General features: G+C 35.5%; 1 protein-coding gene across 6 annotated transcripts in view; it reads right to left on the bottom strand.

Annotated features, from left to right (window-relative positions):
- Nucleotides 1-745: 745 nt before the first annotated feature.
- The window catches only part of RASSF6 (Ras association domain family member 6), a 60,259-nt gene continuing 33,478 nt past the window's right edge, over nt 746-27,526 (bottom strand). For 4 of the 6 annotated variants that reach the window (XM_033106204.1, XM_033106200.1, XM_033106206.1 and 1 more), the window contains 8 exons: nt 24,901-25,040; nt 19,818-19,915; nt 18,257-18,441; nt 14,040-14,141; nt 13,682-13,733; nt 5,593-5,711; nt 5,377-5,474; nt 746-5,275 (listed from right to left, as the gene is read on the bottom strand). In XM_033106204.1, the coding sequence (XP_032962095.1) occupies nt 5,200-5,275; nt 5,377-5,474; nt 5,593-5,711; nt 13,682-13,733; nt 14,040-14,141; nt 18,257-18,441; nt 19,818-19,915; nt 24,901-25,040 (870 nt within the window). In that variant the 3' untranslated portion in view covers nt 746-5,199. The remainder of the gene's footprint in view (nt 5,276-5,376; nt 5,475-5,592; nt 5,712-13,681; nt 13,734-14,039; nt 14,142-18,256; nt 18,442-19,817; nt 19,916-24,900; nt 25,041-27,526) is intronic. The other 2 variants (XM_033106201.1, XM_033106202.1) reach the window with 1 other exon arrangement.

Genomic DNA, 27,526 nt, shown 5'->3' on the forward strand with positions numbered 1-27,526 from the left:
AGAGATGTGGTGAAGTGTGAGGTGTTTCACAGAATGGTGAGTGAGCCAGTTTGGCTTGTTTTAAGACAAGAATTAAGTAGTCGTGGGCATAAGACTTAGTGGAAGATAGGGCTACAATAATGGATGGGGACATATTGTAGTTTAATTATAACAGCTAATATTTCTCACACACTCCTGTGCAAAGTGCCAGCCCTGTATTATCATACTGTGTTATTACATGTATTAATATTAGTCCTATAACTTCTACAAATCCCATGAGGTAGATACTATTATTCCCCTTTTACAAATAGGGATAACATAAGAATGCCAGATTGAGGGAGTATGATTTAGGGTGAGGTTATATTATGATGTTTAAAAGTGTGGATTCTGGAGCTGTAGGTTCAAATCCTATCTACCTCTTCTGCTAAAGACTTTAGCGAATCTCCTACCATCTTCACGGCTTACTTTCATCATCTTCAAAACTGGGTTGAAAGAGTAATTTCCTTACGGTACTATAATGAACATTAAATGAGTTGCTATATGTAAAGCGCTTAAAATAGTGGTTGGCAAATGGTAAGTGCTATTAGTTTGAACAATATGAAATTGCTGCTTTTTAGATCAAATATCGACAATTTCAAATGGCTCAATCTATTAGGTTTTAGCTATTATTATTAACTTAGAAGACAAATTGATGCCACTGAAGAGTTTTGTCCTGTCTAATTGCATCATATTCCTTTGTTTCGTTCATATGTAGACATGCCAACCCAGTAGTTACATCTGCCATCTTTTCCACCTCATCAGCTGCCTTGCAATTAGACTTCTTTCCCCTTCAGTCCCTGAAACCAATCTGAAGCCCTAAATAAAATTCCATAGTAACACTGTCTAAGTGAATATTTCATACAGCCAAGGGATAATAAAATATACCATCATATTAGGGAAAACCATATTGAACAGATTCTGTGCATATTTATTCAGCTGCTAGATCAGATTTGTGAAAAAGGAGGCATATATCCGGGGAATTTTACAAAAGTGTTTGAGATGCTTCATTCGCTCTGTTTTTTATTCCCTCATTCACTAATTCATTCAGTTTTTTATTCGACTGATATTTATGGAGCACATCCTGTACACAAGACACAACAATTAGGTACAGCAAAGTATACAAAGATAGATGTGACAGGTCCTCTACCGTTAATAGATATAACATTATCTGGAATTGAATTTGAACTACTGTCTAACTGTTGGTGAAATATTTGGACCATCTAAAACAAGGATAAATTGTTTTGTGGCAGAAGTTTATAGTCTTCTATTATGCAAAGATGACTCTGAAGTGAACAGATTTTTGTCTCAGAAATTGGATTAGTTACCTATTGTGGAAGAAATAATCCTAAACTTTAGCAGGGTACTACAACACACATTTCTTATCTTACATAATTTTTGAGGATCAGGAATCTGGAGTGGTTTAGCTGGGTTTTCTGGCTTAGGGTCTCTCATGAAGTTGTAGTTATTAGATAGGGCTGTAATCATCCGAAGGCTTAACTAGAGCTAGCACATGGCCCACTCAAATAGCTGTGGAAAGGAGGCTTCAATTCCTTGCTGACTTTTGGCAAAAGGTCTCTTCCATTCTCATCATGTAGACCTTTCCCCAGGGCTGCTCTAACCATGACAGTTGGCTTCCCTCAGGGTCAGTGATCCTTGAGAGTGAGCAAGGAGGACGTCACAGTGACTTTTATGACCTAGTCTCCAAAGTTGCACACTGCCCTGTTCTGCTTTCCTCTATTCATTAGAATTTAGTCACTGAGTCCAATCCACTTGCAAGATAAGGAAAATTAGGCTATACCTCTTGAAAGAAGGAGTATGAAAGACTTTATAGATAATTTTAAAACTACCACAGAAGTGATGCTAATGTCTCACTTAAATAATTTAATTGAACTTTTTTGCATCTACTAAAACTCTGTATTTGCATGACTTGCTACTTTTTGTTGGTAACTTTTTAATGATAACTTTTCTATTTCCTGATTTAAAAAAGTAACACATGTTCATTAGAGAATATTTAATAAACATAGCAAAAAGGTGAATTACCTATAATTCTACAATCCAGACTCAACCACATTTAACATGTTGTTTTTAGTTTATGAGTTGTATTTACAAATATCAGTGTTTACACACATATAAACATATTTTTAGGGATAGTAAATATTTGGGAATATTTGTGTGTATATTCTTATTTAGATACACAAGGAGAATTTACTCTCATGATTAAAATTTATTTGGAAACAATTCTAATAGCTGCATAACACTCTATGGATAAATGCTTCTTTCCTTTAATCTTTCTATTTTTAAAAGTGTAGGCAATTTACTTCCTTTTATCACAGTAAGGAGGAATATAATAAGTATCTTTGCATAATATCTTTGTATGTCTGATTATTTCAATATAAGATTCTAAAAGTAGAATTATAGGATGAACTTATTGTTCAGTTGTTTTCAAGAAAAATTGTATACATTTGCATTTCTACTAGTAGTTTGAAAGCCCATCTCACTGTAGTTTGTTGAGTAATATTATCATTTCTTAATCTTTATAAGTTAATAGACCAAAAGTATATTTCACTTTACTTTGTGTTTTGTTGACATGCCAGTTATTTTACTGCCTCTACACTCCAAATTCATTCTTCGCTGTCAGCTCTGTGAAATGGATATGGACCCTTTCAGTGTTTTCTTTGCAGCTTGTATGTTATGCTTTCTCAGTAAAGGGAACTAGAGAAACATTGTAGGAGGAAGTTGGTCTTTCCTGATTCCTAAGGGCTGGTTGGTCTGTCTCCTGGGAAGCTGACTTTTTTTTTTCCTCCACTGTTCTGCCCAGTGTGGCTTCTGCAGTTGCTTGTAGAGTGCAGCTTTCTTTAGCCTTTATTTCCCCACTTTTCCAGTTTTTGATTTGGTTTGTGGTGGCCCTGCCTGGAAACCTAGTGCAGGCCTGTACCCTAGCTTAAATCATTGCTCTCTGTATCTTCTCCTCAACTAGGTGCATGTTCCCAGAAAGGGCCCTGTGGGGCTGGCCATCTAGTGAACCACATGGCCGACCTTTGTCTCATGAAACCTTGAAAATGCCACAGCCCAAGTCATACACAAAGTTGTACTAGGTTTTTTCAAAGGAGGCCCCTGCAACTCCCAGTTCTAGAAGCACTTGCAGCAGTACCCCTGACTCCATCTTTGTGCCCATCCTTCAGCCTTGGCTTGACTGCTCCCCCAAACTGTTTCCTGGGGACCTCCAGACATAGACTCTATATAATCTGAGCCTTGCACCTGCAGTGAAGCCTCTCTGCACGAGTCTCTCTGCACACCTGTCCATCTGCCCAGGTAGGTCTGCACGCTGGAGGGTTGTTTCTGCTTGCCCTATGACTGTGGCTCTGCTCTGGCCTGGGCAACCCGTGAACTTCTCTATCCAGTGGCCCGCAACCACACCTCTAGTGAATTCTGAACCCCTCATTCTAAGCTTTTCCTTTTTTGGAGCACTGTCCCTCAGCCTTAGGCTACCATTTAGAGTCGTCTTTCGACCTTTTATGTGTAGCTACTCTCCTATCACAGCTTAATAATTCTTTATACTAAACACCCCCTGTTAAAATCACTGTATAGTTTTTGTCTCTTGATTGGACACAGACTAATACAGTTGATCACTGTAAAGATATAACTTTTGTCACATCCTTAGTAGCCATTGGCATTTCTTCTTCTTTGACTTTATTTTGCATGCCATTTGCCTCCCCCCACCCCCCATTCAACACTTGGTATTTTTCTGATGTATTTCTGATGTATTTTGTAGACTGTCAACATGAATCTTTTGTCATGTTTATAGAAGGTACTTGCTGCTAAGTTAAATTTTTTACAAATTCAGTGAATTTTAACTATTGTATATGCCTTATTTTAGTGAGATGAAAGTCTTTTCTTATTAATACATAAATGAAAGGATAATGATCAAACCTCTGTTTTACTCACTAAAAGAGATTTCTTAGGACTGAAAAGATCACAGCACACTTTTCCTTTCATCCAGTTTAGGTTTTGGTGACACTAAGAAGTAATACCTTTTTAAAAAAAAGTTTCATATTTTGATAATTAATCTTCCAACTGGGCTTTGTACATACAACATTATCCCATATAGTACATGTAATGTAATCCAACAATTTAATACAATACTTATGAGAAATGTAAATGGAAGAGGTTTAGAGAATGGAAGAAAGCTGCATACAACGCCATTTTGATAAAGAGTTCATAAATAAAATCATAGATGGTACTTGTGGCACTTTGAGTGCTTTTTTTTTTCTTTCAGATTTAGCAGACTTGTAAGTATCTTGAGCATTACCTTATGGAATGAGATGCTTGGAGAAAAAAGTCAACACTCTGGATTCCCTATCTAGCTTCAGCTACTAAAGCTTTGTTTTATCCTTTGTATTCATTCAGTAACAATAGTTATTAAGGGCTAAGTCTTGTTCTAGCAGATTAAATATACTAAGTCTCTGTGGTATATTTGTTTGGAAAAATAAACTAGTTCAACTGACCTAAAAGAAAAAAGCTTAAGCATAGTTTTGGAAGTTATCATAGAATAGAGCAAAATGAAAGGCTCAGGTTGAGAAAATTATATTTTGGATTTCTTAACAGTATCCATAATCTTTTCCTTCCCAAAGGACAGATAGCTCCTATGTTACAGATAGCCAAAAGTCGCCTACCCACAGAAAGACAGCCCTAGATTTTATGAAAATGTTAGTGTTTTCAAGGAGCTGTAAAACACTGTCACCATTAGATTCCTTGGAGGCGGTAAGAATACGCTTCTGTTTTATTTCAAGAGTTGGCAGCTTTTAGTTCTGAATTATTTTTGAGAGTTGTTTGATGATATTCCAGTTCTCTTGACAGTTCAAGCTAAAAGAAGTTTAAACTGCATAATATCTGAAGATGCTATTTAAATTCAAGTTCATTGAGTGTTCCACTATAACAACTATTTGGAATACACAGTATCCAAGTTTATTTCAGTTACTGAAACTAAATTCAAGCTCATTTCAGTCCAATTGTGAACCCTAGTTTACCTCATCATCTCAGAGACAAGCTTTTTCGACATTCAATTTTCTACAGATCAAAGTTCATATGTAGTTGTACGAATGCAATATAGAATGTGTGCATTCATCAAGTAGTAACACCTCTAATTTTGTTGAAGTGTTTTAGCAATAGTGGCCTAGACTACTAAACTGTCGTCTCTGTTTTTACTACCTGTTTACTTTGGAGACATTGCAGTATAATAGCCTTTTCTGTACTGAATCTGAAAATGAAAAGGAGAAAAAGAGTATTAAAAATTGGACACATTTTGTGCATTACACTTATTAAAGGACTGAGCAACCAGTTTGCTTGCTCTTGACTTACTTTGTTATTATTCTTTGAATCTCTCTTTTCTCTTCTTCGTTTAATTTTTCAAGGATGGATTCCAGGAAAGAAAAATGAAAGTTAATGTACTGAGCCACCTGAAAAACACACACACACACACACACACACAGAAACACAAAAGAAAGCAGAAAATTTATGTAAGAGGGTCTGAGTCAGGGGTAAGCAAAGAGAGATTCAGGATGATGGTATCCATACATCACTGCTAATTTCTTCTGTATCTTTATCCATGAGGAAAATGCGAGCATTCTTTTTGGATGGTCCCTGTAGGAGCCTGTGCAGTAGTGGAATGTCTGTCTTCTTTAGCCGTCTCTGCTCTGCAAATGAAACCAAGAACCAACTACATCAGGAGTCCATATTAAAGAAAAAGAAGAAAGAATTTATCCATTCATTTTCTTTCTTTAGCTTGCTTTGAAAGAAGAACATGCAATAGGAGGCACTCACTCAAAAGAGTTAAGTTAAAATTAAAATGTTTAAATGAGCTAAAAGTAGATTTCTTTCAATTTTAAAAAGATTTTTATTAAAATATAGCTAACATACAACATTATATTAGCTTCAGATGTATACCATAGTTACTCAAAATTTATATACCTAAAGAAGTGATCTCCATAAGTCCAGCAACCATCTGACACCTTACCACACGACCAAATTATTATTGACTATATTCCCCTATGCTGTACATTACATCCCTGTGATTTATCTGTTTTATACCTGGAAATTTGGACCTCTTATTCACCTTCACCTTCCTCCTGCCCTTATTAAATTTTTCAATTACAGTTGACATTCAGAATTATTATATCTTAATTTCAGGTGTACAGCATAATGGTTAGACATTTATATAATTTAAAAAGTTATCACCCTGCCTATTCTAGTACCCACCAGGCATTATACATAGTTATTACCATGTTATTTACTATATTCCATATTCTGTACTTTACATTCCCATGACTATTTTGTAACTATCAGTTTGTACTTCTTATTCCCTTCACTTTTTTCAGCCTGATAAATCTAGTACCCACCTGACACCATACATAGTTATTACAATATTATCGACTATATTCCTTAGGCTACACCCTACATCCCTGTGACTACTTTGTAACAACCAACTTGTACTTGTTAATCCCTTCCCCTTTTTCACTCACTTCCCCAATCCCCTTCCCATCTGGCAACCATCAAAATATTCTCTGTATCTATGAGTTTGTTTCTGTTTTGTTTGTTTATTTTGTTCTTTAGATTCCACATACAGCAAAATAAAATTGCATCTGTCTTTCTCTGTCTGACATACTCTCAGCACAGTTTCCTCCAGGTTCATTCATGCCACCGCACTTGGCAAGAATCCATTTCCTTCCATGGTCGAGCAATATTCCATTTTACATAGGTACCACCTCCTCTTTTATCCATTCTTCCATCGACAGAAACCCAGGCTGCTTCCACAACTTGGCCATTGTAAATAGTGCTGCAGTGAACATATGGATGTACACGTCCCCGTGAAGTAGTGCTTTGGGTTTCTTCTGATAAATACTGGTACCCAGAAGTGGGATTACTGGGTCCTTTGGCTCGTTACAGTCTTTGTTTTAAAGTCTGTTTTGGGGGGTATAAGTATTGCTTCCCCAACGTTTTTGTTTGTTTGTTTGTTTCCATTTTCATGAAATATCTTTCTCTATCCCTTAAATTTCAGTCTGTGTGTGTCTTTCAATTTGAAGTGAGTCTTTTGTAGGCAGCAGATGGAACGGTTTTGGTTTCTTATCCATTCAGCCAACCTATGACTTTTGATTGGACATTTAATCCATTTACATTGAAAGTGATTGTTGATAGACATGTAGTTATTGCCCCTTTTATTATTCATATTTTTGATATTTATTTTTTTTTAATTTTAAAAAAGTCCCTCTACCATTCCTCGGAATACTGGTTTGGTGGGGATGAACTACTTTAGCTTTTTTTTTTTTTTTTTGTCTGGGAATCTCTGTCAATTTTCAATAATAGCCTTGCTGGGTAGAGTACTCTCGGTTGTAGGTCCTAGTTTTTCATCACTTTGAATGTTTTTATGGCAATCCCTTTTGGCCTGCAAAGCTTCTGTTGAGAAATCAGCTGACAATCTTATGGAAAGTTACTAGTTGCCTTTCTCTGGTTGCTTTTAGATTCTCTCTTTGTCTTTAACTTTTGCCATTTTAATTATCATGTGTCTCGGGGTGGGCCTGTTTGGGTTCATCTTGTTTGGGACTCTCTGCACTTCCTGGGCTTGTATGTCTATTTCCTTTTCCAGGTTAGGAAAGTTTTCAGTCATTACTTCTTCAAATAGGTTCTCAATCCCTTGCTTTCTCTGTTCTCCTTCTGGTACCTCTATCATGCAAATGTTGTTACACTTGATATTGTCCCAGAGGGCTCTTAAACTATTCTCATTTTTTTAAAATTCTTTTTTCTTTGTGCTATTCTGATTGGGTGTTTTCTGCTACCTTGTCTTCTAAATTGCTGATTCTATCCTTTGCTTCATCTAGTCTGCTGTTGATTCCTTTCAGTGCATTCTTCATTCAGTTATTGTATTCTTCACTCTGTTTGGTTCTTTTCTATGGTTTCTATTTCGTTTTTTATGCTTGCTATCTCTTTGTTGATGTTCTCATTAAGTTCCTTGAACATCCTTATAACAATTGTTTTGAACTCTGTATCTGGTAGTTTGCTTGCCTCCATTTCATTCAGTTCTTTTTCTGGAGTTTTCCAGTGAGACTATAGTGCCACCAGCGAGAATATAGTAGTATGACTCCTCTATCTATGGCTCTGTTGGTATTCCTTTTTGGCCTCACCGTGTCCTGCGTTCTTATGTGGGGACAGAGACCCCAGAAGAGACCCCGCCTGCCACCCCACATGACAGCCAGTATGTCCGAGGTCTGCTGCCACCTACTGGCTCTCTTAAGGTTCAGCCACTGATAAAGTCTTGTGCAGTATACAAGTTGGGTGAGGCAGGATCTCGGGGAGTCAGTAGAGTGGGAAGAGTGTGGTCACCAGGTTAATGTAGAGTCTGGTTTGGTATCAATGCTGAGCCTGGAGCTTCTCAGCAAAAGTCTCAGAGCACACTGAGGCCAGTCACTGGCTGCCTGGGGCCCGTGGACTCTGATAGTTTTCCAAGAAAGAGTGCAATGTCGGTGGGGCTGGCTGCTCTTGGAGAACGTGCCTCTGGTGTTGAGTGAGTTGGGTGCGGCAGGGTCCCAGTGAGTCAGCAAATGGAGTGAGTGAAGCTCACCAGGCCAATCAAATTCAGATTTGGCCTGTGGGGGCGGGATCAACACAGGAAAGATGGCGTCTGCCTGCCAGCTGCCCAGGAGAAGGAACCGACACAGGGAAAATGCTGATTTTCCTCTAGACCTTGCTACAAAACCACATACCTCAGTCAGCCCACCGTATGTCTCCAACACCCCCAGGTTTCTGTCCCTCCACTGGAACCCAAGGTGAGTGCCTGCGAGCGAGAGCATCTGTGCACAGGCACCCAGAGGGTCAGAATCCTCAGTTTTTCATAGCTAGATGTTGTGGGGGCCCCTCTTTCCGGCAGCAGTATGCCAGGCTGGGGAGACTGGTGTGCAGCTGGGATCTCTAGCTCCTTTGGAGGGAACCTCCATGGCCGAGATATCCCTCCTGGTTCTCAAATGCCACACGGAGGTTTGGGACTAGCTGTTTCATGTCTCTGCGTGGCTTCTTTTTACATCGTTATTTATAAAACTTCTGTTCAGCTGGGCTTCAGATGATTCTCCAGATTCATTGTTCTATAATTTAGTTGTTTTATAATTTTAATGTGTTCATGGAAGGAAGCAGGCACAGTGTTTATCTAGTCCGCCATCTTGGATCTCCTCTCCTATTCCTCTACCATTTCTGAAGCAATAGGGAATCCCGATAATTTATCTCCTCTCATTACCCCACAAGAATCCTCTTTTGACCTCTAAATCTATGTTAACTTATTTGTGCATCTTCAGTTTGTTCCATTCTTGATATTATAGAGCAAGGTTTTTTGCTTCACTATTTTGTTTCATAATCACAGATAATTATTAGAAATACATAGTCCTAGACTGTCCCCAGATCTGGAAGGGCTTGGGAATTTGTATTTTAAATGAACTCTCTAGGTGGTTCTGAAATACACTACAACTTGAGAAACATGATTATAGATCTTGGGCTTAGTAGATATAAGTTGTTAAAATGCACCTATCTTCATTTTCCACGTTACTACTTTGGCAGGTACCATATGTTGCATTCTTTTCTGTTTATGGTCCCTAAAATGGCCTAATTATGATTATTATTATCTTCAGTTTTTGCTTTTATGTCTGAATTTTGATACCAAATATAAAAGAAAACATAATTTTCACAGGTAAAATTTTAAAGAATTGCATTTTTAGAGTGAAGACAGACTTTTTGTGATTATAAAAAATAACACATGCTATTGAGGAGGGGAAATGGTATGATATCTGTCAAAGGGTTTCAATTTTCAGTTATTAGAAAAGTAAGTTCTGAGGATTTAATGTATCACATGGTGACTATAGTTAATAATATGGTATTGTACACTTGAAAGTTACTGAGAGTAAATCTTAAGCATTCTTACCACAAGAAAAAAAGAGGTTACCTATGTGAAGTGATGGATGTGTTTCTTATCTTTATCTTGGTAATCATTCCACAATGTATATATGTATTAAGTCATCATGTTGTACACTTTAATTATATACAATTATATTTGCATATATATAATACAATAATTATATATATATGTATATACACAATATATAAAATTATTCCCAATTATTCCTCAATAAGGTTAACACACACACACACACACACACACACACATAATTGAAATTATGGACAAAAGTGTAAGGAAGAAAGTAAAAATCACCTAGAATCCTCGAACTCTGAGACAATTAGCCTTACCCACTGAGTGGCCATCACTTCCTATATTTCTTTGTGCACACAAACACACAATACATAAAGATGGTAATATCATACTCTGTTTTTATTGTAGACATATTTTTAAAAACACATGACTTAGTGTGTTGTTTTGCTTTTGTGTTCTTCTGCCTTCCCACTCTCTTTTCTGCATCTATCTCCCTAACACCCTAACTAGGTTACTGTTGTTAATAGCTTGGTATTTACATACCTTTCTTCCTGATCATATGATCATACATACCACATAGTTAAATAAGGACGTGCCATTCTTTTACAAAAATGGGTTATAGATATACATTTTGGGGAATCTTGCATTTTTCACTTAATATATATTATAGAACTTCCTCCATTCAGCTGGTATAAATTTAACTCATTCTGTTTAATGTCTGAATAATAATCACTTATTCAATCATTCCTCTATAGCTGGTAAATTTGTCTTTACTTTTTGTCATTGTAAACAGCCTTGCACATAAATCTGTAGGTACTAGGACTTCTATTTTTATGAAATAAATTCCCACTAGTGGGATTCTAGGATAAAAGATATGTATACTGTAAATTTTAATAAAGACTGTTAGAATGAGTTCTGAAAAAGCCAAGACAGTCATATTTTCATCAAAATTGAATGAAAGTACCCTTTACCTTTATCTACATCAGTGATGTGTAGAATCACTGAAACACATTTTGCCAATATAAGTGCAAGATAATATTACATTTTGGGTTGAACTTGTATTTCTTTGACTACTGCATTTTAAAAATCCTTTTATTTCCTTGAGTTTAAGACTTTTCCTAAAAATATTTATTAGTTATTTTAATTTTTTATTCTTTGAATTCCTTTATCATACTTATTTCTATTTTTATTGAGTTGGTTGTCATTTTGTTATCATTTTGCAAGAACTTTTCCATATTGCAGGTATTAATCTTTTTTCTGATGTTCTTCATAATATGCTGTTTATATCTTTTACATTTTTATTTTTTTTTATTTTTTATTTATTTATTTATTTATTTTAGGAGAGCAAGAAAACATTTTATTCAAGTTAGAAAGCCCAGTGGCAGTGTCTAGATAAGACAGCTGCCCCAGGTAGTAAGGAGAGAGACACTGGGAGGGCGGGGGTGGGCGGGGGAGGCAGGAGTTGCTAGGGGCAGAGTCTCAGAGTAGACAACTGCCACAACAATTTATGTAGAGAATTTCCAAGAATACAGTGGCAAAAAGAATAAAATTACAAAGAAATGATTTATCAAAATGAAGTAAAACTATAAATATTTCAAAGAAAAGTGTTTAGAAAAGAACAGATTTCAAATGCTACTACCAATTGTAGTGCATCTTTTCAAGTTTAAGGTCTTTTAAAGAATGCTGAAAACACTACATTGTCTATAAAAATAATCAGGGGCTCCAAATTAATAAAGAGCTCAAATTAGTTTTCAAAAGATAAGATGGGATGTATAAAAAATGGCAAGTTCTATTTTTTAATTAGAAGAGCAACATTTACTCAAAAGTAATGCTTGATAAATATAGAAATACAAAAGAAAAAAAATCACAACTCCTCTACAATAACTGTTAACACTTTGTTTTTTTTTTCTTTTTAAGGTTGACGTGCTTTACTTGGGTCTCTGTTTAAAGATGTGGATTGGGGGTGGGGGTATAGAGATGTTGGTCAAAGGGTACAAACTTAGAAGATGAGTAAGTTTTGGAGATCTAATGCACAGTATTGTGATTATAGTCAATACCAATACTCTATACTTCAAAGTTGCTAATAGACTAGATGTTAAATGTTCTCACCACAAAAAAGAAATAATTATGTGACATGTTGGAGATGTTAGCTAAAATGCCACAGTAGTCAAATCAACATGCTGTATACCTTAAACTTACACAAGGTTGTATGTCAATTAGATCTCAATACAAAAAAAAAAAAATCTGTAGTGAGCTAAATCAAATATAAAATTTAAATAAAATACAACTGACAGTTAAAAAAAATAAAGATGTGGATATGCTGTTCTATAATTTTTCTAATATTTTTGTTGACAGAGAAATCCACAGAAGTATCCAAACGAGAGCTGGGACTTCCATGAATGAAAAAAAAAAATGTCCCCATTGAGTGGAAATCTGGATGAGATGATGTCTTTCTGGGCCCTTGCAAGGCTAAGATTTTCAGATTCTTTTAGAGTATGCCAGTCATTTTAATTATCACATTTAAAACAATAGATTCCATGCTGCAGTGTTCAGCTAAAAAAACAAACGCAGTATTACAATTGTTCCAAAAACATGGAAAAAATATTTCACTTGAAATTTGCTCTTTAAATGGCACACCAGTCAGAAACAAATAATGCTAAAATAGAATTCTTATTAGATCATAGTAAGATTCTTCTCAAGCTGCAGAACAGTTTCCTTAAAGGCAGAATCCTCTGCCCAATTGACTTTACTCCCCAAAATGAGATTGTGGAACACATGTTGAATAACTAGTAATTTGTATCTCCATCTGTAGGTTTTACATTTTTATATAGCTCACTGTTTCTATCTTTATTTTATACCTTTCAATTTTTTCCCTAAATGAGAGTATGAATATATATAAATCATTAGAATTTTCAAAAATTTACATACATTTCTTATATTTAAACATTTAAATTATAAGGGCTTAATTTTGTATATGTTTGTAGATTATGCTTTCATGTTCTTATAGTTAGTCTGACATTCAAATGTATTATTAATATTTTTTTCTATTCATTTCTGGCTTAAACATTCTGACACTTAAATTATAACCTGGGATACTTCTACAATTTAACATTTAAATTTTTTTCAATTTTGAAGTTTTAAAAAATGTTAGTATCACCTTATTGTGTCTTTAATCTCTTTCACTCCCTGCTCTTAGCACCCCACATATAGTGCCTTCTCAATGCCCTCCTTCTAACCTTTTACTCCCTACCAATAACTTCTGAATATTTCTCTACTGAGGAAGAGAAACACTCCTGACACATTTGTCAGACACACTACTAAGAAAAAGATAATGATAACAAGATCAAAGAAAAATGGTATGCAAGGATGACTCTAGTAAGATTTAGAGTGAGAAGGGAAAGCAAAAAGGAAGAGAGTACACAGGTCAATGCTTAACAATTCCTGGGAACTTCCATGAATTCTCGAGGGCTTTGATCACCATTCAGATAATTGAATGTTTGGCCAAAATGCAATCTCTTTCATATTATAAACTCTTCTAAGAGCAATTATTCTTTGGTCCTTCTAAAATACCCTCCCCTCACTTACTTCTTCCTTCTCTCCTTTTCTTCCACAGAATGAGGGAAACTGCTCTTCTGCTTTCCCAGTGGGCAGAAATCTATAACCCACTAGAGTCATGTAAAAAGAGTAATCAAGCTTGCTTACCTCCTGTTGCAAAAACAATGTAAAGTGCAAAATCCTGGGCACTGTTTTCAATCTGTCAATGGAAAAAAATGAACAGACATGAATTCTTTGTTCTCATATGATGTTTTTTAAGCCAACCATGACCAAACTATGTATCCATTTCCTCACTTTCAGGCATAAAACGTCTACTCCCTGAGAATAATGTAATTTCTGAGGGCACAATTAATAAAAGGTGTCATACATAGAAAATAATTCCTTAGAACTTAATATTTAATTCAGATTTACATGTTCATAGGTCTTTTTTGGAAGAGAGCATTTATGGGTTGACAGTTAAATTATATACAAGATATTTACAGCTCAGTTCAGTGATAAAGATTACCTTAAATTTTTGGAGAAGTTGCTTTATTACTTCTTCAGTTTTCATGTTACTGTTTATTCTGACCTTAGTTTCTGATCCAAAGGCTGGAGTGAAAATTGATGTCTAAAAACAAATTAAAAAAAAAAAAAGATTGTCTTATAAGTCCTTAAAATTACATAAAACTAACAATAGCCAATATCTTGAAACTGGCCTTCTTTGGGCAAAAATAAATAGATAAATAAATAAATAAATAAATCCAGAGTCACCAGTTTAAAAAAACGTGTTTTATTGTATATGTTTTCTTTGCTATTGTTGAAATATTATGTCTGCTTTTTAAGCAGCCTTGTATTGTTTCTAGAGTAAGTTAGGAAAAATATTGAGGATGTTCAAAACATTTTCACTAGATAATCACACCATTCTTCAGTATAGTTTAAGATTTCAAAATAAGTTAACTACTGTAACTAAACACAAATAAAACATAATGAGAATAGGCTTTTTCAAACTCACATGCCATGTGTTCCTTCTGATTGGAAATAATTATTCTAAATTGTTTTTAGTTTGAACCATATGAAATCACTCTTATTTTGGTTGGTCAGAAACGGTCCAGTGTTACCAATTTCACATGGTTCAGCCTGACAGTTAGGATAAAAGTGCTACTGATTGAAACTCTAGAACAATATTTCCCACAAGTTGTTGTAATCAAGAGTCTGCCTTCCAGATGATATTTGGTTAAAGGTTTCCATGTCAGATAAATCTGAGACAGCCCTCTTGGGGGTTAGTAATGTACAACAAAAAACATCACAACAGACATATAACCATGGATTATTCACTCTTAATTTGATCATTATTCCTATTATAAAATAAACAATATCCTTTTAAAATATACTTATCAATAGCCAATGGAACTTGGCTATACTTTGTAAAATGCTGGCCAATAATATTTGTTCAGCTAGGATTTCCCAAACTTGTACATGTTTCCCAGTTACATATCTACCCAGGGATTAAGATGTGTGTATGCTTAGGCAAGGGATTATCTATTTAGGTAAATCAACAGGTAAGTAAATTAATGGTTGTTAGGCAGAATGTGTAATTCCTGAAGGTAATGATATTTTTCCAAAACAGACATAGAATTCTGAAAAATTATTAATTTAATATAGTCCTACTTATATGCCAGTATCTATTCTAAACCCTTTATAAATACTAATTTAATCCTATAACAACTGTAAGTAGACAAAATTGATTTTTTTCCTATGATACAAATGATATATGTTCAAAGTTTAAAAAATAGTGGAGACTCACAAGGTTTTGATGGTATATATATAATTTATGACAGTCAAAGGAACTATGACTCCATGTGATCATGGAAAAGGAAAAACATTCTCAATCATTAGGTAGCGGAATGTAAGAAGAATGTAATGAAATGTATATTTTAAAATATAGAAGGACATTAAGTATAGGTTTAGTTCCATATATCTAATTTATGTCTGTGATCTCCAAGTGCTCCAAGACTGAAGAAATGGGGTGGGTTCAGAAATCATGGAGATGAGTGGGTTTTGGGGTGGCTTAATGGAATGTTAGATAGATAAGCTCTATATTGGGAGATCAGTAAATAAACATTAAAGTATATATATCCATGGCATTTGCGTAAGTAAAACTCTGGGAATGAAAATAAGTTTTCAGAACACATAGGAAGAATGTTTGGAATAAACTTTTGTTAAGTATCAGAAAATTCCGTGTTTGTGGCCATTGTAAGGCATGGATGGATGAGTCACTGGGACACTTAGGAGCAGTGTTTATTAATTCTGTGGCACCCTCGAGAAACGTATGTGCCTGCAGTACTAAGGCGAGGGTATGTTAAGGCGGTTTGATATTTTTGTGGAGTTTGGCAATAGCACTAGATTAGGATTCAGGAGACCTAGACGCTAGTGTCCACTAAATCCAACTTTGTCAACTGATTTGACATTGAGACCTAAAGTGGCCTCAGTGATTTCAGTTATAACAGAGTAGGACTAGATGATCTCCAAGAGAACTTCTAACGTGCCAACATACAATGAATTTGGAATCATGTTTTTCAGAATTTTATTTTCAAACGAAATTCTTAATATCTGTTTGGTTGACCAAAACACATAATATAACCCTGTTATAAGATTATTTCTTACTGCATGGATAGAAATATGCCACAGGTCATATCCACAATTTTTCTACAAATGTCACAACCTAAGCCTCTAATATAGGTGTTATCCACAGCCTAACAATATTGGAATTATCAATAAATTTCACAATAGAAAAACACATTTAAAAACTATACTAGTTTAAGTTTCTATATGCTCATAATTGCATACCTATTGATAGAGTCCTTTGGGTTTGGGGCTTTCTTTGTTTTTCTTTTTTGCTAGTTATTAAATTGCAGTGAATAATGATATTTGTATGAAATATCTGTAATATAAGCTTGATCTCTTTCAAGCAACAAAAATAAGGCTAATGTAAATTGAGTTTTTCTGTTGTGCCATTCACTGTGCTTATCTCACTTTATTTCATTTAATCCCATCAATAATTTTGTAAAGTAGGAAGGATGAAAGAACTAGGGCTAAGAAATTGAGTAAATTTTTAATTTTGCTCAGCAAGAATTTGAAATCAGTTCATCAAGCTGTATCCCTGAAGCACTGAACCATTTAACCAGTATGCTCTGCTGCCGACTTAGTTCCAACTTTATTCTTAGCCCAGGAGATCCCATGTGGAAGCCACCCATTTGGACAATGTGGCTTTCACAGGCTTCCTTAGCACAAATAACCCCTCAAGATGACCTCCCACTGCATAATGCTGAGAAGAAACCAGGACAATTGTAGTTGCACATCTGTGTGGGGCGGGGTGGAGGGGGGTAGGGGGGAGACTGCCAATGTTACTTTATGGCCAGGAGGGTAATTTTTGACCCAGAAAAATGTCTAATTTGAACAAAGAATTTAGAAGGGAGGTTTGTCCCTACCAGTCACCAAAGACACAATATTGATACCCTTACAAGGGTTGAAAAAGAAGGAATAAGATAAAAAAAAGCTCTACAGGAAAAACCCTAAGATAAATGAGTTAATATTTTGTATTAAAGGGCTTAGAGTGGTGCCTGGCATAGAGTAAGAGCTTTTAAAATAGGTATTCAATGAATGGATGAATGATTGCTAAAGTACATGACATGAAAAATATTTGTTTTAGAAAAATAATGTATTTTCTACCTTCAGCAAAGTAGTGTCTTAAAAACACTATAGAAAAGCACATGTAAATTTAACACATATTAAGTGAAGAATCAGAATGCAAATTATATCTAAACTACAACTGTACTTATATAAAAACTGTACTAACATGTATATATACCGCGGGTGCCAAAAAAATGTATACAAGTGGACACTTTGGTCAACGTTGCTCAAACAGTAGTTCACCATAATCAGAAGTGTCTGGACACTGATGGTAACCACTTTGAGCACCTCTTGTAATTGCAGAAGTCAAACGTGACTTGTATTCATCTTTTGTTATCGGTATATATTAAGTATTACAATTTTAATACAGTTTTCCTTTCTTAAAATGTGTACACTTTTTTTGGCACCCTCTGTATATTTAAGAACTGGAAGGGAACATGGCAAAATGAGAAATTTGATTTATTGGAATAAATAGAACTGTGCCTGACTTTTTCCTTTTATTTAAATGTTAACGTTCAAATGCAGAACCAATCTCTACTGTAGCACTTACATTATTCTAATGACATCTGTCAATATGCAGGTTTCTTTGCTCGTGTCCTGAGCTCACTGCTGGCAGAGGCATCAACTGACTCATTTTTATATTTCTACTACTTGGCACAGGACCACTTAGGTGGGGTTCAACCATCAGTGTGGCTAAGAATTTGGGTTCTGGAGTCAGACAAAGCTGGGCTCGAGGGCAAAGTTGATACTTAAAAGCAGTGTGACCTAAGACAAATTGCTTAACCTCTGTGAACCTCAGTTTACTCATATGTAAAGTAGGGGAAATAATGGTACCTACTTCATAGCATTGTTTTAGTGATTAATGAGGAAATTCACCAAGAATTGATTTAAAACAGGTAGTTTAATACTTAACACATCGAGAGTACCCAATAAATATTAAATATACTACTACTATTGTAATTATTACTATTTTAATTGTAGGTTGAATTGAATGGTATTATTAGCATAATAGACAACACTATTTTAAACGATAGCAGTGGAATCGTAACTCACTTCATGGTTATAAAAGTGTCCATTAATAGAGGCCCTATGGTTCTGTCTGATTTTTCTGTCCATCATTACATGCTTCGTCCTTTTTCTCACCAGGGTTGCTTCACTCATGGTTCTATAGAGCAAGGGGGATTCTGGCTCTTCATCTGTATGAGGCTTCAGAGTGCTGTTGTGATAAGATAAATAATCTGGGAAGAATAAATGTGATAAATCCATATCATTTAGCTGCCCAGCTGTTCGCATCCTGAGAGGATTTGTATGTGTATTAAATAAGTAAATATATAGCTAAAGCAATGGACTCGAATGCTTTTAAACAGCGACTACATAGCAGTTCTTATGTAAGAACAGGGCCCTCTGGTGGCATTTGTGTTCCATTTTACCTGGGGATTCTAAATAATTTTCTACTGTATTTAGAGTATCATTAAATAGGCAGGAGCTATTTCATCTTTCTCTAGCACTAGTGCTTAAATGCAAGTAGATTTTTATGGTATCTTTGGTGTCAAAAAGTTGGGATGCCCCTGGGTGTAGAGGAGTATTTTCAAGGGGCTAAGGAAGCATCCTTATCTACAAGATGTTAAGAGAACATACGATAAAGAAAAGGGAATCCTGAAAGGAACATCATGTTTGTTACAGAATCTAGGTTGTTATACTGACAGCAGAGGAAGCTGAACTGAAAATGGTTTGAAAAATGAATAGCTAAATATTGGAAGTTGTTGGTAGATTCATGATGGTAATGCCAATAGGAACACTTGTCCGAGGCCAGCTTGGTAATATCACCCCCCTGCTCCCCAGGGGCATGAACCTGCCCCCGGCCTCAGTCATCAGCTCCTCCTTGGAAATCTATATATTATATGAAAAACAAAATCCATGGAAAATAGATATCAAACCTGACAGTAGAGTCTCAGTAAACGACAGCTACTATAATAATATCATTACGATTACATCATCATTATTATTATGACTACTGAGGTCACATGTCATAAGAGCTGGCATTTTCCTGCCATTGGTTTGCCAAGTTTGATATGAACTCATTTGATGTTCAAGTAGATTTCTCTCTTTTTAAAATAAATGCTTGAAACAACTCCATCAAATATAAATAGTGACACAAATATATCTGCCTCTTCCTGAGAAGCAGTATTATGTAAGTATGAACTAACTAAAATATTCAACTTCTAAAAACATGTGGAGTTTAGTTTGAGATGCATGGCCTAACATAAAAAGCTACTGAGTATAATAAATGATACTAATCCTTGGGGAAAGTAGTTTTTAATGGACACAATTTTATTCAAATGGACACAAACTTTATTCAAACCATTAGCTCTCCCTAATCTAATAAATCTAAGTGACTTGATGTAATTTTTAGAAATCATCATATTTTTATATAGTAAAATAAGGTCTTAAACATCATGCCAGAACTATACCAACTTAATGTGCTCCTAAGAGGCTTTTTAAAACTATATGAAATAAGAGTTTATTATGTAGCAGTGTGTAAAATGTAAAATTTCCATGAAACATTTATGATTCATGCTTTAAATCTCATCATTAATAACAGTTTGACACTGACCTTCCTGAGAATTCATTGCTTGAGACACTGGAATCTGGGTCCTTTCCAGTTCAGTAATATGATAAAGATCATCAAATTCCCCCCAGCGTGTCATTCCCCTGAAAAATAATATATCTTGTAGGTGACATTAATTCCATTTATAATGTGGTCTATGATAATTTTCAGATTTACAGCATGTATATTAATACTGTGGGCCTGTATAGGTAGACATATCACTCTAATTCATAACAATTTTATTAAAATAATATTTATACTAGAGTGGTCAGCATGTGTTTTAAATACATCCTTATTTTGAGCATATCTTGACACAATAATTCAGTTACACACTGAAATTCAAGGTTATATAGACCTTGTAAAATACATGTGTAAATGGAATTAGTAGAAGCCAACATAATCCATTGTTATACAGATATCTTAAAATGTTCCTAAGAGAATTCAGATACAAGTCTTCGTTCTGCCAACATGCATTGAATTCCTGTTGTATTCAAAGCATCGTTAGGTAGTGTGGCTCCAAATTAAGATAGAGTGCCTATCTTTAGGGCTCTTAACTATTATGAAGAATGCAATTTACAAAGTAAGAAAGTGTATGGAAACGTCTTCTCTAGAAAATTACAATTTGTATAGATTACTAACAATTTTCAATGCATTCTAATGCCCAGAATAAATAAAACTGTGCAACTGCTTATTTTTATCACTTGGGCCAATACTCACCTTTACTATGTTTATCTGGCCTTAGATAAGTTACTTATCTTCTCTGTGCCTTAGCATCTTTATCTTACAATGGAGATGATAACAGTGTGAGTTAGGATGAGTTTGTTGAGAAGACTGAGTTAATTTGTGTAAAATTCTTAAAACAGTGCCCAACGCATAGTAAGCACTCAATATGTGTTAAAAATTATCACGATCATCCTCATCTTCACTGTCATCCTCGTAATAATCACCATCATCTGTGTCCACTTCATGATGGGCCAAGAACCACTAGGGATCTAGGACATTCCTGGATATCTCTAGGTTAATGGATGCTATTACCGATAGGACCAGTCTTAGTTGTATTAAGAGTCTCTTCCATAACGTCTGTTTCCTTATGACCAAAAAAATATTCGCCCGTAGGGAATTTGTGGCATGAATTCTGGTGGCAACAAAAAAATGTTTATTAATACTAGTGGTGGTACATGTGAATAACCGTGATCCTTTTCTCCCTTCATCTTTGAATTATTTTTAATTCGTTTTAAAACGTTTACATTACTTGAGCCTCACAATAGCCTTATGAAAGAGATAAGGCAATCCTAATATGTTTGCTAATTAATTTCCCAGTAAACTCTACTATCTGGAATATAGCCAGTCAAAACAAATGTCATAATGTCCAAGAACCATAAGTAATAAGTTTAACTAAAAGGAGAAGTTTTTAGGCCCTGACTCAGGATCTAGTTTTTCTTAGGGTAGATGAAATTATCAATTTTCCACAACATATAGAAGATTAATAAACAAAAGGAGGTGGATGTAGAAAGAGGGTTAACGATGGGAAAGACAGAATACCAAAGAAAAGCAGAAACTAAAAAGGCAAAGGAACCTGATGCTATTTTGTATGGGAGAGATGAGAATGCCTAAGCGGCCAGAGCAGTGATGTACTATAAATTCTTAGAAACCCTGGAAGACTTGGCACTGTCCTCACTTTCTTACAGCTTAGGGGTGTCACACAAATACAGGGAGATTAATGTGGTTCAATATATGAAGTGTTTAGCCCTTTTTCCTCCCTCCTATCTTAGGAGACTACACCAATTTTGTTGTGTCATTTGAAGTATCACTGCATACAACTGTGCACATGACTAAACTTGAGGGCAGTTACCCAGAGTGTTCCAAAGAAAATTGGTTAGAATTTTATATAATATCAAATAGTTTAACTTGCCCAAGTGCAAGACTATTTGCATTATTCTGACCAAGCTTCAGGATGTATATCATTAGCAAATTTAAACTGTGGGGAGGTTTTCCAATGTGTTGCAGAAGAAAAAGGAGATAGAAATTTGACAGACAGATAGAATGAGGACATTTCTTCACCCATATTGTAAGAAAGAAGAAACACTATTGATATTATTCAAATGTACACCTGTCCAGTTTCTGCTCTTTATTTCATTCTGCCATGACTTGTCCGAAACATGCCAAAGCTGATTTTGGAAAGATATTAAAAACAGAAATGAAAACTGGCACAAAAAAAAGTAACCTCAATAAAGCTGTGGTGTTTTTATAAATGAAAGATTTTCAAAAGAAAATAGTTAGACCAGATACGAGAGATCAATGTACTGCACATAGAATTGAATCCATAAAGGATAACAAATGATCACAGATCAAACTGATTTATTTTTGAGCTTCTACCATTCCTATTAAGCTGACTTAGTGTAACTCACTTCAAAGATAATTAAGACCAACTAGCACGACACACTGATGATTCTCTCAAAGGGTGAAGTGAAAGATACAAGATGGCAGCCCTTCTTGCAGCTGAGTAAAAATTTCCACTTCCTTTACTCCACATCCACCCTCGGAGATATCAAATCCATGATCCTGTGAGAACAGATATGTAAGTTGTGCCCATAGAAACCCAGTATGGGAAAGGGAATATGAGAGACATTTTACAGCGTGAGGGAATAGTCCATTTCTTTACACTATTTCATTTAAGGCAGAATTTAAATCGGTGCTACCTTAGGGGTGGTGACCAGAGTGAGGGTGTCTAGGATTGGATTGAAACAAAGACCAGTACCTTAGGTGGCTATGCACCCCACTAGGAAATCAAAGGCCCTGGGACAGCCATTCCAAATCATGCTGTACCTTCCTGCTGAATGTCTAGCTGGTTCCCACAAAGGATTCTTGAGTAATTAATCACGAATGAATCTAATATTGCGTGTGTGTGTGTGTGTGTGTGTGTGTGTGTGTGTAAGAGAGAGGAATGGGATCTTTTTTTCCTGACAATTCTTACCCACCAGAAAGATCTGATACACTGCAAGAATGCCCTCAGACATTCTCCCCTAAGTCTTGTTACTATGGTAAAGGACAAAGACCATTTTCTAGGGAATTCTTTCTCAACTTGAAACTAATTCCTATTTGACTCACAGCAATATTCCAATAAACAGTTAAAAATGCAAATGGAGTCCTTAGTAGGTACTTTGTGAGGATATTAATCTGCCACATTATGCGAAGAGGCATCATTATTGCCTTGTTTGGGATTTCTAGGAACAACTTTCTTAAATTTTAATTTGAGAAATAAAAAAAAAAAAATCTTGGGATAGCCATTCAAAATAACAATGGCTTAATGTGAGAATACAAACATCTTACTACATCTCTTTGACATCTTCCCATTATGTTCCACACTTATCAAGTTTTCATGAATCAAATAATTAAAATGCATCAAAAGGAGCTGGTGGCTCAGAGAACTTTGAAATTAATCCTTAGGTAACAGAAAGAATGATAGATAATTTTTTCAAATCATATCTTATACAGTTTTCCAAAAGCAGGGCCCATGAGTAATTTCTCCTTTTAAATGATGCTCCTTCTCATTTAAAATATCTAGTACCTGAAGGTGCGGGATGCAGGGCATCAGCAAGCTGCCTAAGCCTGTGGTCTCACTTCCATTCTTCCATAAGTCCTGGACCCTTTGCCAATTGGCAATCCTTAGTTTGGATGGGAGATTAGTCAGAAGTGGTAGATGGAGAGACAGTTCTTACAACAGAGCAGAGGTAATTTAACTACCAGGCTTCTGGGGACTTCATTAGATACTATATTGTGTGTCTCTTCTTGTGCCACGTACACTGCTGAGCACTGGGATAGCAAAGATGAAGAAGGCATTTTCCTTACCCTTGAGGAGCTTGCAGGCTAGAAGAGGACATAGGTGCATAAACATGCAATTAACGGCATGCTCTGAAAGTGATATACAAAAGTTGTCAGTGCACCTAGTACAGAACTGAGGGGTCAGAAAAGGCTTTCTGGAGAATGTGTTACCTGATTTGAATCTTAAAGGACTGGTAGAAGAGAGTCAGGTAAATGGGTGTTGAGAAGCAGGTAGACTTCCAAGCAGAGTGTCAGGAAAGTAATAAGCTGCACGGGATGCGTAAAGAATTACAAAACGTTCAAAATTGCTGGAGCATCATGTCTGAGAAAGATTGGCAAGGTGAAAATCATAGCAGGGCTTCCGAGTTTTCTCCAAAGGAAAAGCAGAGCTTCCCTCAAAATGATTTCTGGTTTTCCTTGCTTATGGCCAAAGATCAGATTACGGAAATGGTCCTGGCAGTTCTCTCTCCATCCTCTCCTCTGCTAGAACTCCAGCCCATCTTGTTATGGATGGGGGGCGGGGGCGTGGATGAAATGAAGGCTTGGTATCCTTTATGTATACATAAAAGAGAGATGAGTTGGAAATACAAGGATTAAAAAAGGAAGAGAAGAAGGGAGAGAGGGAGGATGAAAACAGAAAAAAATTAATGCATATGATTGCTTCTGGGAATATTTATTAGTTTTTCTAAAAATTGTAAAGGGTAATGAAAAATCAGCCAACTTATATATTCAAGGTACAGTTGCAAACACCCACGCAGAGAACTGTTTTGTACATTTATTGAGGTTCAAATACACTTTGCTGTACCCTGCTGAACAGGCTTAGGACAATCAGGTGGAACATAATTAAGTTTCCAGCAAGGAGGAAGAGCCCTTTGTTCCTAGAAGAGAAATTCAAATTTTATCTCCTTATTTTTGATGACCAGGCCAGGGCTACTGAAATCTTGCCTTCACATTTTGTCTTTTCCAAAGAAGAAATGCAGTCTTCCAAGAGAGAAGCAGTACAGCAGAAAGGTCAAGAGCACAGGCTCTGGACCTTGTAGATCTGAGATTTGGTTCAGTTCTGCACACGGTAGTTGGGGTTTCTGCATGAATTACCTAAACTTTCATAGCTCTGGTTTCTGCATACCTACTTCATATTGTTGCTGGGCGATTAAATGAGATTATATATAAGCATTTAATAGAGCTCCTATCCTTAAGCATGCATACAAATAAAATAAATATGAAGACCATCTTCTAAAGAATTAAAAACACAAAATAGCTTAATTACCTTTTGGAAAAGACATCTGGTGACTTCAACACAGTACAAGAAGGGATTTGTTTCTCATCTTGTATTTTCAGCTGTATAGGCCGTTTTACTCCCCAGAAAATGTCCAACATTCCTTCAACAATTGGTTTCCCATCTTCAGTCTAGAGAAGAAACCAATCATCTCAAACATTGTTTCTGTATTATTTATAGAAAGTAAATATTTTAACTGAAGGTATAGAAATTATATCTGTAAGACACCTTAATAGATAAAAAAGTAAATTCCTAGGTAGGATTATTTGGCTTTTCAGTTTACCTATAAATTCATTCTATTTCTGAAATATTCTTTTAGTTTTGACAACAGCTGTAATGAGTGAAGTAAGTCATATTGATAATGACAAGCTCATCAGAAGGCACAGTATGCTAAAAATGCTTTCTGAACTCTATGATTCTTCAGTTGTGGAAATTTAATTCTCTAATTCTCTTTAACTTAAAATTAAAGTAGAATTAAAGACGGTACTAAATTACAAATCAGAAGAACAGCTGTTGAGAGATTTAGTGGCTCTTTCCACATTTTTGCATAGCAAACATTTAACTCACAAATTTATTATGCAGAACGAGTAAAATAATGTATGTAAAAACAGTGTAAAATGTAAAACAGAAATTATAGTCTTGAAAAAAATCAGTAACATTTGAATACTTTCTTTTAAGTTGGAAATATTATAACAAAAGAAGGCAAACAAAGAAAAATTAGCAAACATATTGAAGACTTATTCAGTGGATGTAAATATTAATACCAAAGCACATTCCCATAGAACTTATTTTGTAATGTATTTTTCTCTCTCATATGTAAAGCTCTTTCTGTTATTAAAGCAATGTGTTATCATTATAGGCAATTTGGAAAATATAGAAACTAAGAAGAGTCCTATTCCAACCATCCAATAACTATTGTTATTATGAAAAATAAATTATTAAAAAACATAAATGACTCAATTCTTATTTGAGAGTATAATAAATACTCCAGACTCTGGTATCAGACAGACCTGTCTTTGAACCCTGGCTCTGCTACTTCCTAGCTGTGTGACCTGGGACAAGTGACTGAACACATTTAAATCTGGGCCGCTTCTTCTAAAGAATGAGTAGTAGTAGGCACATCATAGTAGTGCCTAATTCCTAGGCCCTGGTATTTGATACATGCTCAATGAGTGTTATTGCCTATTATTTCTTTGGCAGATAAACCTGCTTTGGAGCCACCTGAAACAAAGGTTTGCTTTTTCTACCACCTTTGAGATCACATTTCAGATTACTGAGAAGTCAGGTTATCAATCAGTTGTTTTTAACAACCAAACGTAATTTGCTCTTTGAAATGTCAGTACATGATGCAGATACTACGTTTCAATTATTGATGTATAGCATCCTTCATGTCTAATGATACTTTAATTAATCTCTTATATCAAAAATTCAAAGAATAACTGCTCTTCTGAGGATATCTAATTCTTGCTTTCAAGAAGAAATAGTTCAACTATTATTATTAGACAATACTATGTTTTGTCATGTCAGGAATATCAGAATACTTTCTAATTTCAGAAAACATTTCTTTAGAGATTAACTAAATAATTATCCCTGGAGGCTTATTTACACTTATTTAATTTCATTGTCCCAATTCTTAGACCTCTTCTCTTCTGGATCTACACCAATATCCTTGGTGATCTTACGGAGCCTTAGGTGCAATGCCTAAACAAAAAGCTCCCAATTTTATATCTCCAGCCCAAACCTCCTCGCTGAACTGCAGTTGTCAAACCATTTGCTTGACATCAAACTTAATTTGTTTCTAACTCTTGATAATACTTCCATAAATATTTTCCTTTCCCAGTCTTCTCCATCTTGGTAAATAGCACCACCCTCCTTCCAGTTGCTCAGGCCAAGAATTTTACAGTCGCCGTTAGTCTTTCTTTCATACTCAACATCCAATGCATTAGCAAATCCTATTAGCTCCACCTTAAAAACAATCCCTAACATGGCCACATTTGCCACATCCATTACCTTGGTTCTGGTCCATGCCATTGTTAGCCTGAGTTATCGTAATAGTGTTTTTCTGATCTACCTCATTCTTCTCTTGTCCCTTCACATATTCTCAGTAGTTAGAGAGATCCTTTTTAAAATCAATCCTTTTAGATAAGGATTCATTTGTGACTTTCCAGTCAAAATTCCACAGTGGCTTCCCATCTCATTCCAAGTACAAGCTGAAGTCCTTACAATGGTTTGCAAGACCCTACACACTCTGGTGCCTTCCCCTTCTCAGTTATCTCTCTTGCTTTACTGTCTACTAACTCCCATTCTCATAAGGTTCCTGCTACACTGGCTTCGCACTCTACTTCGTTACACTAGCCAGACTCAGAACCTTCATTCAGGTTACTGTCTCTGCCAGTATGTGTGTCCCACAGACTTCTGCAAAGTTTGCTCCCTTACATCTTTCAGAGTCTTTGGTTGAATGTTCCTCTTCCTCCACCCCACTTAGGTTCCTGAGCCTGCTTCCTCGCTTTGCTGATTACCATCTGACATGCTATACATTTTACTTCCGTTTCTTGTCAATCTACTAGAATGTAAGCAACACAAAGGTAGCACATTCTGTCTCGTTCTTTCATTCCTG

This window comes from Rhinolophus ferrumequinum, chromosome 5 (genome assembly GCF_004115265.2).
Source record: "Rhinolophus ferrumequinum isolate MPI-CBG mRhiFer1 chromosome 5, mRhiFer1_v1.p, whole genome shotgun sequence".
Lineage (NCBI taxonomy): Eukaryota > Metazoa > Chordata > Mammalia > Chiroptera > Rhinolophidae > Rhinolophus > Rhinolophus ferrumequinum.